We start from the raw sequence: 17182 nt of genomic DNA, 5'->3' as shown, positions 1-17182 counted from the left end.
GGAATTTGTTATGAAGAGACTGTTGTGGAGTCGAGCTCTGGGAACAGAACCCAACTGTAGGGGCTTTGAAGAGTGGAGTAGGTTAGGAAATGGAGCCCTTGGAAAAGAGAGATGGAGAAATAGTTTCAGGAAAGAGGACAGATTATGAAAGGGGCTTTACAACAGGAGAGACCATTGATGGGCAGGTACTTGTAGAAAGGAAGTTTTGAAAAATGGAGGGTAAGAGAAGGATAATGTATGGAAAAATGACATAAGAGAGGTCAGGATCAGGCACTGGCCCAAGTTAGGAAGAAAGGCAGTTCATTGATCTTGACAGGGGAGGAGGGTGGGGAAAGGTGGGAGAGTGGTATAGATGATGTGGAATTTCTACCCGGTAGCTTCTGTGAGGGAGAGGGCAAAGGAATCTGTTTGAAGAGAGAGAGGACGTGATGGAGTAGTGGATCAAAGGAAGCAGAGAAGATTTGAAAGAGTTGGCGTGAACCTTTCAAGAAACAGAGGTTTGAAGAAATAGCAATGCCATAGAGACACAAGAAGGTAGAAGAGCCTGTTTCCCTGGATGGCAGTCCCAGATTGTTTATCTTCCTGCCCCCCTTCCATGGATACTGAATACAAGGCCTCTTTGCAGCTTTGTATCAATGGCAGTCTTGGGAATGGTGGAGGCAGAATAATCCCATGCAGCCAGAATTCTTCAACTCTGAGAGAAACTCACGTTTCATGTCCATGTCTATCATTAAGGATGCTTTTGGCTGCAAGTAACAGTAAGTTTTAACTGGCTTGAAAAATCATGTGAGCTGATTATCTCACACGAAGTAATGAATATAGACTCAAAAATCCTTAACAAAATATTGGCACATAGACTTCAGCAGTAGATCAAAAGAACTCTACACCATGACCTAAGGGGTTTATTCCAAGGATGCAAGGTTGGTTCAATATTTGAAAACTAATCAGTACAATCCACCAAGATAGGCTGAAGAAAAAACTCACATGAGCATATCAATCACTGAAGGAAAAATATTTGCCAGACTTCAACATCCATTCATGGTTTTTAAAAATGCTTAGAAAAATAGGAACGGAATGGAACTTCCTCAAATGAAAAAAGAGCATCTACAAAAAACCTACAGCTGACATTTACACTTGATGGTGAAACTGAATGCTTTCCCCCTAAGATCCGGAAGACGGCAAAGATGTCCTCTTTCACCCTTCTTATTCAACGTAGTACCACAGTTCTATCCAGTGCAATAAGGCAAGAAAATGAAATAAAAGACACATAGATCAGACAAGGAAATTATTTGCAGTCAACACAATTGTCTATGTAGAACAGTTCCCACGGTGGAACTTAATGCCATTTTGGTGACATTTCTCCCAGCAGATCTTCACCCTGACGATCGTCAATCCAGGTTTAGAACCACAGGAGGTTGGGGTGAATGAACCACAAACACAATTTTAACACATATCCTTAGAAATACTCACAGATATAGACCACAGGTCCATGATAAAGCCATTGTCCCGCTGATATGACCCAGACACAACCTCCTCTAGACATCTTATTACTTAATATAACGACAGCTTGTGATGCAATGAACTTTTCCATTGTTGTGGCTGAAAACATTCTTAGTGATTCTTTCACTCCAGATTCATTCATTCTTTCATATTATCTTCATCTCTCTCTTCACCTTCCCCCTGCCATACACACACACTTAGAGGGCCACAGTCACATATGCAGTCATGTAGTCATTTACAGAGTCACATGTAAACAAGGTCAATGTCATGGACAAATAATTTATTTTCACACATGGTACAAAAAGTGAAAGAATAAATATCATTTGGGGGCTTCGTAAGCAAATAGGGATCTGGAAGCAATAATCCAGCGGAGGTAGTTGGTACATAAATAATATCTAAGAAGGTGGGACAAGTCTCAGAGGAGTCTCCAGGGTCAGACACACTGGTCTCCACTAGCAACACATTTCAGGTCCTGGGTGAGGAGGCGGAAGAGGTTGAACATGACAGAGGCTTCAAGGCAGTCCTGGGACTCCTGTGGAAACAGGGGAAGGGCTCAGTAGCTCCCTTGTCTGGGCTCCCAGCTGCCCCCAGACATGAGTTTCCCCTCCCCGGTCACTCACCTTCTTCGGGGCCTCCTGCAGCCTGTGCAGCCAGTGGTGGAGGCGACCCCGGAGCCTGGGGCCTGCTGTGGGCTGAGCTGGGACCTGTGGGCAGAGGAGAGGGGTGTTGAGGGTGTGAGGCAGGGCCTGGGACAGAGGGGAACATACAGGTGGCCAGAGCCCAGACGCGGCACGGGTGCCCCAAGCACTCACACAGGCCTGGAGCTTGGAGTGCATGTGGTGCAGCGTGTGAAGGGGCTGGTCCAGGATGTGGTCCAGGGATGAGTTAGCCATGGCCTCCAGGACGTGCAGGGTCAGGGCCACCTCAGCCTCTAAGGCCATGGGGCGCTCCCACACCTGAGGAGGAGACAGATGACAGGTGAGAGCTGCTCAGGAGAGAGAACGGGTGAGGGGGACTGAGGAAGGGACAGTGGAAGGTGAAAGTCAGGGTCAGGTGAGAGCCAATGTGGATGGCTGAGGGGAAGCAGCCGGGGGACAGGTGGGGAAGGCAGGGAGAGAAGGAGGAGGTGAGGGGCCACCTGCAGAGCCAGAGGAACGGGGCCAAGTGAAGGCAGGCAAGCCTGACTCTCCCAACACACCTGCAGCTGCCTCAGGTCCCAGGTCCTGGGGAAGAGGCGGGAGCTGCATTTCCAGTCCTTCTGCAAGAGCGACTCTTCCTAGAGAGCAAGGGCAAGGTCAGCCCGCAGCACGAGGGATGGAGGGAAGACCCCAGGGAGACCGGAGGATGGGCAACAACAGGAGGAAGGGAGGTTAACTTCCACAAGGGCGGTGGAGGCACGTCTACCACAGGAGGACAGGAGAGCTGCCACCACGGGGAGGGGGGAGGGCAGCCCAGTGCAGGGCGGGCAGGCCCAGCTTCAGCCCAGGCAGCCTGGGAGCCCACAGAGGGCGGGGTGAAGGGTCGCCCACCGCAGGAGGGATGGGGGGAGACTCACAAAGGTGTCCTTGGCCCTCTTGAAGGCCTGCAGCTCTTGCGGAGACAGAGACTTGAACTGGGCCATGCGGCAGCCCCCTGCCCCTGGGAGGGCCCTGAGGGGTGAGGGGACAGGAACGGCTCCTGTCCTGCTCAGCGCCTCTGTCATCAGCATCAGCAGCAGCAGCCGCGTGCAGCCCGGGGCCATGTCTGTGTTAAGGGAGGATAGAGAGATGAGGGGAGGGGCTTCCCGGGTGGCGCAGTGCGTAAGGATCCGCCTGCCACTGCAGGGGACACGGGTTCCATCCCTGCCCCAGGAAGATCCCACATGCCTTGGAGCAACTAAGTCCATGCGCCGCAACTATTGAGCCTGCACTCTAGAGCCTGTGAGCCACAACTAATGAGACCGGAAGCCCATGTGCCACAACTACTGAAGCCCGTATGCCTAGAGCCCGTGCTCCACAACAGGAGAAGCCACAGCAGTGAGTCCGTGCACCACTATGAAGAGCAGCCCCCACTCGCCGCAACTAGAGAAAGCCTGTGTGCAGCAACGAAAGCCCAACACAACCAATGAATCAATAAATTAATAAATTAATAAAGAGTAGTTAAAATGGCAAATTTTATGCTATAAAAAAAGAAAAAAGAAAGATGAGGGGAGGGAGGGCGTCAGGGGGAGAGGGTAGAGGTTCTGGGGAGCTGAGGGTCTCCAACAATGACACAGGGGCTCACCCAGCTTCATTCCTGGTCTCTGGTCTTTGTTGGCAGATGGGAATCTAGTGTCCACTCTGAGGCTCTCCTGGGGTCTCTCAGTCTTGTCTGGCATCTCTGACTTCAGTCTCCTCTTCTGGATGTCAGCTCGGTGCTCTATCCGTGTCTCTGAACTCCTTGGTGCCTCTGAGGTGTGATTCCTGCCTGAGCTCCATGGTGCAGCTTTTAGCCTGTGCAGCCGGGCAATTCCAGCTGATGTAGGAAAAGTGAAAGCACAGCTAGTGGCTGACACTGGCCACCAGGGGAGGCCCGGGCTGGGAAAGCCCAGAGCAGGGCGGGGCCTGTGAACCAGGTGAGCTGCTGAGGGAAAGAGAAACTGGCATTGATTAGAGCTCCCCTCCAAGAAAGTGAGTAATGAACATCAGGCCTGGGGCAGCTTCAGCTCCACGGGTGGGGGTGGGGGTGGGGGTGGGGGTCTCCTGCAGTGACCAGGCTGATCTAGGACTGGGGTGGGGAGGGGCGAGAAGGACTTCCTTTTTGCAGATGTCCCAGTGAAGGGAGAAGACAGAAAAGGACCTCTAGGAGGTGTTACCATGAAGAACCTGGAACTTCCAAGAGGGAGGCTGTTTAGGACATGGGAGAAGATCCAGGGGTGCTGCTGGGGGTGGGGAGAGTCAGAAAAGCAAAATGCTCATGAATTAAGAGAGGAGACCAGGGCTTCCCTAGTGGCGTGGTGGTTTAGAATCCACCTGCCAGTGCAGGGGACATGGGTCAAGCCCCGGGCTTGGAAGATCCGGTATCTAAGCCTGTGCACCACAACTACAGAGCCCACGCACCGCAACTACTGAAGCCTGCGAGCGTAGAGCCCATGCTCCACAATAAGAGAAGCCACCGCAATCAGAAGCCTGCACACTGCAATCAAGAGGAGCCCCCTGTCTGCAACTCCAGAAAGCCCGTGCACCGTAATGAAGACCCAATGTAGCCAATAAATAAATAAAGCAAATAAATCTTATTAAAAAAGGAGAGAGAGAGAGGAGACTAGCTCCTCTCACCTTTAGAGACAGAATTGGAGGCAGGGAGCCTGCAATAACCTGTGCTCTGATCGTCAGGCACAGAAGGACCCAGGAAGAGGAGGATCTGCTATGATACTGGAGAGTGACCAAGGCTTCAGGGAAATCAGCTGCGTTTGAGAAAAGCGCTCGCATTCATTCGCCAAGTATTTATTCACCCTCCCCCCCACCCCCACTTTGAGTCAGACACTGTTCAAGGTGTCAGCAAGAGGGCACTGAGAAAAGAAAAGACATAAAACAATCCTTCATGGAGCTTTTTACTGGAGAGAGGTACCGGATAGTGATGGGACACAGGGAATAGGCATGTGGTATGTATTACATTAGATAAAGTCAGGTAATGGAAAATGAAAGGAATGAAGCAGGGATGACAGCAGAGTGGGAGAGGCAGTTTGCATTGAAAAGGTGATGCAATGACGCTTGAGGGAAGACCTAAAGGAAGTGAGGGAGGGAGCTCTGTGGAGATCTGAGAGGGAGACTTCCAGGAAAAGGGAACAGTCAGTGCTAAAGGAAAACAGAGACATTCCCTTCCTTTTGTGAGCCCATATATGTCTCATCCTGTCACAGTGGCTCTGCAACAATCTGTGTGTGGCTTTTTTTTTTTTTTTTTTGGCACATGGCTTGCAGGATCTTAGTTCCCCGACCAGGGATTGACCTGGGCTCTGGTCAATCCCTGGGACTCAGAGAGGTTAAGAGACTTGTCGAAGGTCATACAGCAAAAACTGGTGAGGGCGAGATATTAACTGAGTTTTGCCTGACACCAAACAGGAACCACTGCACTCAACAGCCCCAGGGTAGCTGAATCTCCTGGACTTGGAGGTAACGGAGTTCTCAAACAGAAGCTGTGGGGTTCTTTTGACTATTACTCCCACCCCCTCTTTCCCTCATTCAAATTCCAGGGAGATGAAGGACCAAAGCCTTCAGCTGGGAATACCTTTGAGCTTTGGTACATAATAATGTTTCAAAAGTAACAGCAGATCCCAGAAATGAGAGAGCAGCATTGACATATATCCACTACCAAATGTAAAACAGATAGCTAGTGGGAAGCTGCTGCATAACACAGGGAGATCACCTCGATGATGGGTGATGACTTAGAGGGCTGGGATAGTGAGGGTGGGAAGGAGTTGCGGGAGGAAGGGAATAGAGGGATATATGTATAAATACAGCTGGTTCACCTTGTTGGACAGCAAAACTGGCACAAGAGCGTAAAGCAATTATATTCCAATAAAGAGATTAAAAATAAAAGGAAGAGCAGGGATGTGCCCAAGTCACCTACCAGTGTTTGCTCAACTGCAGTTAATTGCAGGGGTTTTACATCAGGGGAGGAGACTTTGCAACAAATGTGAACCCTGAAAATTGACAAATTATCTCCAACCACTAAACATCATACTGTTTCTCTTAGAAAGGAAGTTCAGGGGAGTGGTCAGGAGCATGGGAGCTGAAGCTAGATTCTGGGGCTTCAACCGGGCTCTGACCATCACTAGCATTGCGACCTTGGGGAACAGGCCTTGCAGTTGGCCATAAAGATTGCCCATCCACAGATGCAGACAAATTTTAAAAGTACAATTGTTCTGCAGCTATGTGTGACTTTTGAATGGAAACCAATTATTAAGGCCATTCTGTGACTTCAGCTGGAAGCTTCAGACACATTATCCTACTCACTGCAAGAGAAGTGCAGTAATGCCACGGCAAAGGTGAGTAAACTGAGGCGCAGAGAGAAGTAGTTTGCCCAGACACACAACACTTCAGTGGCAGGGGCAGAACTGAAACTCAGGTCACCTGATTTCCCTGTTTCAGCACTTGGTGCTGAAGAGGACCCCCTCCCCCAAATGATCACAGAAGAAACAACCAACAGAAATGCAAAACTATTTAATAATTGGCAATAAATTAACAACACAAGACAGAATGGCAAATACACACAGCAACTTCAGAAGTACAAAACACACTTAAGTAACAGAATTCCAAAGACTATTATCAGAATGACTTTTGGCCCTTTCACGACCTGATCCCTCAGGGAATGAGGCCTCCCCAGCTGGAAGGTCCAAGGGCCACATATTCATGGGATCTCAGAGTGGGCGCTGAAGGTTCAAAGCAGGGGTTGGGACCTGTCACGAGACAGGGGGGCTCCTGTAGCCACAGAAGTAGAAACCGGTCCATGGTAGGTGGTGGTCAGTGACCAAGGGCGACACGGACTCCAGGCTTTTCCTGCCAGCCCGGGCTCTGGAGGATCTTGGGCAACGCGTCCCACGCACATTTCGCTGCTTCCGGGGGCTTCGTTCCGGTCTTTGGGAAAAGGGCGCCTCTGGCAGCAGCGCCTGGCGGGTGGAGGCTGAGACCCCGCCTGGTCCGAGGGGGCAACGGAGGAGGGCGGCGCCCGCAGCCAGGCGCCCTCAGAGCTTCGGGGGCCAGGCGGAGCCGCGGCGGGGTCACAGACAAGGCCCCGAGTGCGCCAGCAGCCGCAGGTCCCACGCGAGCAGGCGCAGGAGGCTGAAGACGCCGGTGGCTTCGTGGCACCGAGGCGAGGCCTGCAGCCCGGCAAGGAGGCACAGCGGGGCTGGGTCAGGAATCCCCATCCGCAGACAGCCCTCTCCACACCCTCGCGGCTCCGAGCCGGGCTCCCGTGGCGCCTCAGGCTCCCCGCGGTCCTGCCTGCGCTCTAGCCGCTTGCCCGCCGGCCGCACTCACAGCTCTGCGAGGTTTGGGCCGCCGCAGGGCCGCCCTCCAGGAGCCTGGCCGGACCAGCTCGAGCTGGAGGGGGAACAGGAGGTTCACGAAGGCGGCGACGAACCCAGCCTCCCCTGGCAGGGGACTCCGCGCCTCCCCCTCCCAGCCGCAGCCCAAAGCCCGGATCTGGGGACACCGAGGGGACGTGGATCGTGTCTGCGCCCGTTTCTGGGCTCAGCGGCACAGATGCGCAGTCGGGGGGCCTGGCCTTGAGGCCGGGGCGCAGAGCGAGCCGGGAGGGGTGCGGGGCCGGGGCGCGGGACACTCACGCAGGCCGCCACGTCCCGCCCCGCGGCCGCCAGCAGCTCCAGGGTCGGGCCCACGCCGGGAGGAGCTGGGGGCTCGGCAGGCTGCTCAGCACGGCCTGGGCGTCGGCGAGGCCGCGGGCCACCTGGCGGAGCCGCGCACAGGACTGCGGGGACCCTGCGCGAGTTCGGCGGGGCCGCGCCTCGGCCCGCACCCCATCCCGCCCCCCGCCCCCCGCCGGCCTCGGGCCTCACCCACGGCGGCGGACGGGCCTTCCGCCCGCGGAACGAGCAGTTGCGCGGCCTCCAGCTCAGCGTGTCTTCCTCCTGCGGGACAAGGGCTGGGCTGACCCGGAGCCTCCGGCAAGGGCCGCTGAGGCACTGCGACTTTGGGGATTGCTGGACGTGGATCGGGACTGGCGGGGACGGCTGTGCCTATGGTGTCCCGACCCAGGCAGCGCTCCGGTGGCTGAGCGGGGCCGAAACGCACCCGCGCTCCTCGTGCGGAGCCTGCGCCCCGACGTGGAGCCGAGCCCGCCTGGAGGGGGCGCCCCTCTGTGACCCGCACCAAGTCTGTGCATGAGCTGACCACCGGGGCCGCAGGCAGGATGTGGTGCTCACAGCTGTGGGCGCTGAAATCTGAGATGTGCCTGCTGGACGCTGGGCCGCCAGGGCCCCTCGGGACAAAGGCTGGTGTCTCGGAGCCGGTGGGCCCAGGGTCCAGGGCCGGGGGCGTCTGAGCATCACTCACGTAGCGGTCCCTCCGTGCCTTGACGGCCAGCAGCGCCCGGGGGTCCAGGGAGCGGTAGTGTGAGAGGAGGCAGCGCGGGGGCTCCACCGCTTCGGGGTCCGCCGCCACGCCCACCGTCAGCAAGACCCACAGCCCCACGGCCACCGCGGCTGCGCCTCTCCACCCCATCTCTGCTCCTGCAGGACGCGTCGGACGTCAGGGAGCCCAAGGAGAAGGCCCCGAGTCCAAGCCCCTGCCTGCGGTTAGACTCGCAGAGGGACTGACGCTCAGAGCGTGGGCTCTGGACACACGCAGAGGAACAGACAGGATGGGCCCTGACACCCCCTCCTACCCTCAGCCTCGCTCCCCTCACTCCTCACCAGCAATGTGTCTTTGGTGCCTGGTGCTGCAGCAGGGCCTGCCTTCCAATGTGCTCTGGGTGGTGTCCAGAGTGATGTCCACTTGGGACAGTGGTGCCTGTACCCTCCATGGTGGCTTTTAAGTGGCCAGTTGAGAATGGTGAGCAACCGGGCTTCCCCGTGCAGGGTAAGCTTTCCAAACGTCATTGCTGGCCATTGACCCGGCCAGAGGGTTGCAGGCAGCGGTTTGAGGACTTTACCCACCTGTGGACAGTGCCAGGGATGATTTTACCCCAGCTTTCTGCCTCCAGTTCTGGTCTCTGTTCCTATCTGTGTCCTCTCACTTTCTTTTCATCACCCTGGGTGTCCTTATCGCTGTTTTTAATAACAACCAGCCCTTATATAGTGCTTACTGTTACTGGGCCCTGTTCTAAGTAACTGATATGTACGTCTCATTTCATGCTCAAAAAATGACACTGCGAGAATTTTCCCACCTCCAATTTATAGATGGGAAAACCTAGGCACAGTAAAGTGAAGGAACTTTTCCAGGATACACAGCAAGTAATTGGCAGAGGCAAAATTTGAACCTGCACTCAATCCAGCTTCAAAGCTTGATCTCTAAGCCACAACTACCCCCAAATATCTGATTCAATGCCTCCTTTTCTCTCTCCATTTCTGTCCTCATTTCATTCTGTTTCTCTTTCTTCCCTATTTGCCTCCCCTTTTGTCTCCATCTCTGTGGTCCTGTTTTTGTCTCTGTCGATAACTCCATCTGTCTCTCATTCCTTTTTCTAGCAAACATTCAGGCCAGTGTCTCTCTGTCTCTGTGTGTCTCAATCAGTGTCTTTGTTTTGGTTTCAAAATAAAATCTACTACTTTTCCTGATACAATTAGCAATGCAAGGTCATTGGATAAAGCTTGAAAATTAGAGATATGCATAAGGGGAAAAAAACCCCACCTATAATTTCAGTACCCACCTGTCATCCCTCACCCCAGCTCTCGAACAATTTTTCCAATGTGTAGAAATGTTACATACCTTTATTGGTGCATATGTTTTCTGATTACCAAAGTAGCACCTTCATTATAAAGATTGTCAGTGGGAAAAAAAAACACACACAACTTGGAGAGTTAACAAAAGTCTTTTATCCCACTTCCTGGAGGTAATCTTTTTTAACAGTTAGTCTCTATTCCTCCTCTTTTCTTTTTTCTTTCTTTTTTTTTCCTCCTCTTTCTGTCAACTTCTCCTAAATTGCAAGGAGTGTGTATACAGTTTGGTAGCCTGGTTTTTGTGTCTTACCATTATCTCTCATTTGCATTCCCCCACATCTTTAATTATAATGTATCAGTGAGGTCCCCTGCAGGAAACAGATGGCCTAATCAATTTAGGGTAATTTGAGGTAGTTTAATACCAGGGGTGTTTACAAAGGGATTGGATGGTGAAGAGAACAAGGCCTTGGGGCCCACATGGGTGAGTTTGTGTCATCCCTAGGCCTGAAGGAAGGGGAGAGGGAAGGGAATGGTTACCTGACCTGGGAAGGAGGGAGTCATGTACATGGGGGCAGGGGTGTGGGGGGTGTGGGGCAGGGATGGGAAACAGAGAAGCTGTGATGGCCTTGCAGGGAGGAAGCCTGGGGAATAAATACTCTGACTTTCCTCTCCTTCCCCTCTCTCTGGCCTACTGGCCAGGCTCCCCATTGGCTGCCAAAGGCCAGCTTCCTGGGGCCCAGAGAAGGGTGGAGAAGTGGGAAGAGGAACTTGGAGCAGCAAATGGAAGACATCCTGCATATACCACTGATAAGGCTTCCATTCTAACAGGATTATTGAATAACCAATCCCCTATTGGTAGGCATTGATAGTCTTTCCAGTCTTTTGTTAAAGTCATGGTTCTCAAGACTGGGGGAGAGAAAGGGAGTAATTTTTTCATTCTTTTAACTGTCTTTCATAGAGCTGAAGTTTTAAATTTTTCCAATTCATCAATTTTTTTTTCTGCCATGAATCATAAAAAGTCATCACCATTGTTCCCTAGATTTTCTTCTATACTGTATTCTAGGAGTTTTACAGTTGTGCACTTTACATTTAGGTCTATGATACATTTTAAGTTAATTTTTGTGGAAATGTGCAAGATCTGTGTCTAGGTTTGTTTGTTTGTTTGCATGTGAATGTCCAGTTGTTTCGATACCACTCATTGGAAGTCTATCCTTTCTTCATTGAATTGCCTTTGCTCCTTTCTCAAAGATCAATTGACTATATTTGCATGGGTCTATTTCCAGGCTCTTTATTCTGTTCCATTGATTTGTCTATCCTTCAACTAATACTACATTGTCTTGATTACTGTAGCTTTATAGTAAGTCTTGATGTGAGAGAGTGTCAGTCCTCCAACTTTGTTCTTTAATATTGTGAAAGTTATTCTGGGTCTTTTGAATCTCTGTATAAACTTTCACTTCGTCAATATTCACAAATTAACTTGCTGGGATTTTGATTAGATTGCATTGCATCTATAGATTAAGTTGGGAAGAACTGACATCTTGACAATATTGAGTGTTCCTATCCACATTCATTGAATATTTCCATTTTAGATGCTCTTTTATTTCTTTCATCAGAGTTTTACGGTGTTCCTCACACAGATTTTATTTATATTTTGTTAGATTTGTACTTAAGTATTTCATTTTGGGAGGGTGCCAATATAAATGGCATTTTAAATTTCAAATACAAGTTGCTCATTGATGTTATACAAGAAAGCAATAGACTTTTGCATATTAACCTTGTATCCTGCAACCTTGCTATAATCGCTTATTGGTTCAGAAATGTGTTTTTAAATACACAGAATTAAATACACAGGACTATTAAGACAATCAATTATATTGAAACACAGTTACCAAAACATTTAAGTACTTTGTGATAAGTAATACAAATGCCTCTTTATTAATGAACTAAGTACAAGACATAGCAATAGCCTTAATAACTACTATGCTTTTGAGGTAGTAATGGGAGTAAATGATATTTCAAGCTATGTGTCATATCTGTACCATGCGATGAAGTATCTGTGGCTTCTTTTAGTGACAAAGTCACAGGTTCTGCTAATATTATTGTGGTTTGTTGCTTACATTCATAATGGAAAGAAATGCTAAATTTCAGTTTGAGGTTAGTGAAGATGGAGATGCAGCTTTTTCCCATGCAAGGTCACCCTCCCCTGAATCCTATTGAGGTGGTGGTCCATAAACCCCAGGTTAAGCTAGACCTGCAGCAGTTAAACAGAATGAAGTAGATCTATATATATTGACACGGAAAACTCTTCAAGACATACTATACAGTGAAAAAAGTAAATTGCTGAGCAATACACAGGGTGCACCACCCGTGTTTACAAGCGTGAGTCAAAAATTATCCCCACTCTGGTTATCTTAAAACTTCTATAAACTCCCCAGCCAGAGTGGGGGTAATTTTTGACTCACCCTTGTAGAAATACTCATACATGCAAAAGCAATTCAGTGGAGAAATATGACCTTTTCAAAAAATAGTGCTGGAGTAATTGGATGTCCATAGGCCAAAAAATGAACCTTGACCTAAATTTCACACTAAAATGAAAACTCAATATAGATCATGGACTTAAGTATAAAATATAAAGCTATAAAACTTTTTGAGGGCTTCCTAGGTGGCGCAGTGGTTAAGAATCCGCCTGCCAATGCAGAGGTCATGGGTTCGATACCAGCTCCAGGAAGATCCCACATGCCGCGGAACAACTAAGCCCGTGTGCCAAAAAAAAATAAAAAAAAACTTTTTGAAAAAATTATGAACATCTTCAGTGTCTAGAGCTAGGCAAAGGGTTCTTGGACTTGACACCAAGGGCTTAATCTATAAAAGGAAAATTGATCAACTGATTTGATCAAAAACTTTTGCTCTGTGAAAGACCATGTTAAGGAGATAGAAAGATGAGCTAAAGACTGGGAGAAAATACTTACATACCACCTATTTGATGAAGGACTAGTATCTAGAATGGATAAAGAACTCTCAAAACTCAACAGTACAAAAATTAACCCATTTAGGAAATGGGCAAAAGACCTGAAGAGACTTTTCACTAAAGAGTGAAAGATGGGAAATAAGTACATGAAAAGATGTTCAACATTATTAGCCATTAAAGAGATGCAAATTAAAGCCACAATGAAATATCATTATACAGCTATCCAAATGCCTAAAAAAAAAATAGTGACAACATCAAATGCTAGCAAGGATATGGAGAAATTGATCACTCATTGCTGGTGTAAATGCAAAGTGGTACAGCCCCTCTGGAAAATAGGATTGGTAGATTCTTAAAAAACTAAACATGCAACTACTATATGCCCTAGCAATTGCATTCCTGAGCATTTAGCCCTGAGAAATGGAGACTTACATTCATACAAAATCTTGCACATGATTGCTTACAGCAGCTTTATTTGTAACAGCCAAAAAACAACCCAGATGTTCTTTAACAGGTGATAGTTTAAAAAAAAACAAACTGTAGTACATTCATACCATGGAATACCATTTAGCAATAAAAAGGAACAAACTCTTGATAGATAAAACTACCTGGGGAAAGCATTGAGATTCATTCTGATTAGATTGGCTTGGGTCATATGCCCACTCCCAAACCCAGTCACTGTGGTCAAGGAGAAGAACTGAGGTAAATGGCTGCAGCCAGGTCACATAGCCCAACCCCAGAGATGGGGGATTAAGTTGTCTTCCCTAAACCATTTGGATCTCCAGCTGAAATGGGGGGATGCTGGGATGAGTAGGGGAGAGTAATGGAAGTTTGGAAAGTTTGCTGCATGGACACACTGGCTGACCTCATCTAGTGTTTCAGTAGAATTTCTCTCACGTTTTTTCAGAGTACTTTTGTTTCAACCACTCTGATGTCTCTTAAAACCTCTGTGCCTGTCAATAAGGAAAATATACACTGAAAAGCAAAATATTTTTTCATATTAATGCTGAGGAAGACATACATGAGAAAAAACAGTCATTACTTGCCTGTAATTATCAATATTTATTAATAAACTTTATAATTAATTACAAGTGGTCTCATGTAGGAAACTTGGCTTTACTTACCCAAAACATACCTTAACTATTCTGCACATGAATAGATCTGTCCACACAGATGAGAAATGGCAGAGCACCACCAATAACAGCCCAGATAGCCTGGGATCACATCTACAAGCTGTGTAAGCTCGGGCAGACTCACAGCCTCTCTGTACCTCAGTTTCCTCATCTTATAAAATATCAGGCAATGAGAGGACCTGTCTCACAGACTTGCTATGGAGAATAAAGCAGTAAATACATGAGAAGAGCTTAAAGTGGGTCCAAGCATACAGGAAGTGCTCAGTATGTATCAGCTATAATTATTATCAACAATGGTAGAGAAACACTTGTCTGCAATTCCAATTTTCGACAGCAAATGAACAATAGTTTTATAATTGGTAAAGGAATAAATATCATTTAATAACAGACTAAGCAAGCCAGAGAGAGTTTATCTAAGACCCAGATGAGGAAAAAAGCTGAGAAAACAGAAGGGAGGGATATTTGTGCAGAGAAATAGAAAAAGAAAGGCAGAGAAAGACAGGATATAATGACAAGAGAGCGATGGAAGAGCAAGCATTAGAAACCCTAACATGAATTCCTGCAGGGCGGGCACTTGCCAAGCTTGCAGCTTCCAACGAAAGGGAATGATGTGTTTTAAGTTCATTCCTAGAGTGCAAAAGAAAGACCAAACACAGAAAAGACAAACAGTGCAGAAAACAAACAGTAGCAATTGGCTCAGGAGAGAGGGCCGGGCAGAGTCATAGCTGGCACTGGCACACAGGTGGGTAAAGTCCTCACACACAGGCTGGGATACCACCCAGCGAGTGGCCAGCAATGACGTTTGGAAAGCTTACCCTGCACGGGGAAGCCCGGTTGCTCACCATTCTCAGCTGGCCACTTAAAAGCCACCATGGAGGGTACAGGCACCACTGTCCCAAGTGGACATCACTCTGGACACCACCCAGAGGACATTGGAAGGCAGGCCCTGCTGCAGCACCAGGCACCAAAGACACATTGCTGGTGAGGAGTGAGGGGAGCGAGGCTGAGGGTAGGAGGGGGTGTCAGGGCCCATCCTGTCTGTTCCTCTGCGTGTGTCCAGAGCCCACGCTCTGAGCGTCAGTCCCTCTGCGAGTCTAACCGCAGGCAGGGGCTTGGACTCGGGGCCTTCTCCTTGGGCTCCCTGACGTCCGACGCGTCCTGCAGGAGCAGAGATGGGGTGGAGAGGCGCAGCCGTGGTGGCCGTGGGGCTGTGGGTCTTGCTGACGGTGGGCGTGGCGGCGGACCCCGAAGCGGTGGAGCCCCCGCGCTGCCTCCTCTCACACTACCGCTCCCTGGACCCCCGGGCGCTGCTGGCCGTCAAGGCACGGAGGGACCGCTACGTGAGTGATGCTCAGACGCCCCCGGCCCTGGACCCTGGGCCCACCGGCTCCGAGACACCAGCCTTTGTCCCGAGGGGCCCTGGCGGCCCAGCGTCCAGCAGGCACATCTCAGATTTCAGGGCCCACAGCTGTGAGCACCACATCCTGCCTGCGGCCCCGGTGGTCAGCTCATGCACAGACTTGGGGCGGGTCGCAGAGGGGCGCCCCCTCCAGGCGGGCTCGGCTCCACGTCGGGGCGCAGGCTCCGCACGAGGAGCGCGGGTGCGTTTCGGCCCCGCTCAGCCACCGGAGCGCTGCCTGGGTCGGGACACCATAGGCACAGCCGTCCCCGCCAGTCCCGATCCACGTCCAGCAATCCCCAAAGTCGCAGTGCCTCAGCGGCCCTTGCCGGAGGCTCCGGGTCAGCCCAGCCCTTGTCCCGCAGGAGGAAGACACGCTGAGCTGGAGGCCGCGCAACTGCTCGTTCCGCGGGCGGAAGGCCCGTCCGCCGCCGTGGGTGAGGCCCGAGGCCGGCGGGGGGCGGGGGGCGGGGGGCGGGATGGGGTGCGGGCCGAGGCGCGGCCCCGCCGAACTCGCGCAGGGTCCCCGCAGTCCTGTGCGCGGCTCCGCCAGGGGGCCCGCGGCCTCGCCGACGCCCAGGCCGTGCTGAGCAGCCTGCCGAGCCCCCAGCTCCTCCCGGCGTGGGCCCGACCCTGGAGCTGCTGGCGGCCGCGGGGCGGGACGTGGCGGCCTGCGTGAGTGTCCCGCGCCCCGGCCCCGCACCCCTCCCGGCTCGCTCTGCGCCCCGGCCTCAAGGCCAGGCCCCCCGACTGCGCATCTGTGCCGCTGAGCCCAGAAACGGGCGCAGACACGATCCACGTCCCCTCGGTGTCCCCAGATCCGGGCTTTGGGCTGCGGCTGGGAGGGGGAGGCGCGGAGTCCCCTGCCAGGGGAGGCTGGGTTCGTCGCCGCCTTCGTGAGCCTCCTGTTCCCCCTCCAGCTCGAGCTGGTCCGGCCAGGCTCCTGGAGGGCGGCCCTGCGGCGGCCCAGGAGGCGGCCCAAACCTCGCAGAGCTGTGAGTGCGGCCGGCGGGCAAGCGGCTAGAGCGCAGGCAGGACCGCGGGGAGCCTGAGGCGCCACGGGAGCCCGGCTCGGAGCCGCGAGGGTGTGGAGAGGGCTGTCTGCGGATGGGGATTCCTGACCCAGCCCCGCTGTGCCTCCTTCCCGGGCTGCAGGCCTCGCCTCGGTGCCACGAAGCCACCGGCGTCTTCAGCCTCCTGCGCCTGCTCGCGTGGGACCTGCGGCTGCTGGCGCACTCGGGGCCTTGTCTGTGACCCCGCCGCGGCTCCGCCTGGCCCCCGAAGCTCTGAGGGCGCCTGGCTGCGGGCGCCGCCCTCCTCCGTTGCCCCCTCGGACCAGGCGGGGTCTCAGCCTCCACCCGCCAGGCGCTGCTGCCAGAGGCGCCCTTTTCCTAAAGACCGGAACGAAGCCCCCGGAAGCAGCGAAATGTGCGTGGGACGCGTTGCCCAAGATCCTCCAGAGCCCGGGCTGGCAGGAAAAGCCTGGAGTCCGTGTCGCCCTTGGTCACTGACCACCACCTACCATGGACCGGTTTCTACTTCTGTGGCTACAGGAGCCCCCCTGTCTCGTGACAGGTCCCAGCCCCTGCTTTGAACCTTCAGAGCCCACTCTGAGATCCCATGAATATGTGGCCCTGGGACCTTCCAGCTGGGGAGGCCTCATTCCCTGAGGGATCAGGTCGTGAAAGGGCCAAAAGTCATTCTGATAATAGTCTTTGGAATTCTGTTACTTAAGTGTGTTTTGTACTTCTGAAGTTGCTGTGTGTATTTGCCATTCTGTCTTGTGTTGTTAATTTATTGCCAATTATTAAATAGTTTTGCATTTCTGTTGG

At 51.7% G+C, this 17182-nt stretch overlaps 2 protein-coding genes across 2 annotated transcripts; one reads left to right on the top strand and one right to left on the bottom strand.

Annotated features, from left to right (window-relative positions):
• Window positions 1-1933: 1933 nt before the first annotated feature.
• LOC130838971 (interferon lambda-3-like) lies at window positions 1934-3241 on the bottom strand. Its single transcript, XM_057712725.1, has 5 exons — window positions 3056-3241; window positions 2699-2776; window positions 2313-2456; window positions 2121-2204; window positions 1934-2032 (listed from the first exon to the last, which is right to left on the bottom strand). Exons 1-5 carry the CDS (start codon window positions 3239-3241, stop codon window positions 1934-1936), a joined length of 591 nt encoding a protein of 196 aa, XP_057568708.1.
• An 11581-nt stretch (window positions 3242-14822) lies between these two features.
• On the top strand, window positions 14823-16604 carry LOC130838083 (interferon lambda-4-like). Its single transcript, XM_057710856.1, is given in 7 exon segments — window positions 14823-14829; window positions 15116-15291; window positions 15716-15787; window positions 15883-15961; window positions 15964-16025; window positions 16271-16345; window positions 16506-16604. Coding segments are annotated over 7 exon segments (570 nt in total).
• The last annotated feature ends 578 nt before the right edge of the window (window positions 16605-17182 follow it).

Source organism: Hippopotamus amphibius, chromosome 16 (assembly GCF_030028045.1).
Source record: "Hippopotamus amphibius kiboko isolate mHipAmp2 chromosome 16, mHipAmp2.hap2, whole genome shotgun sequence".
Lineage (NCBI taxonomy): Eukaryota > Metazoa > Chordata > Mammalia > Artiodactyla > Hippopotamidae > Hippopotamus > Hippopotamus amphibius.
This window is presented reverse-complemented; position numbering and strand designations above follow the sequence as displayed.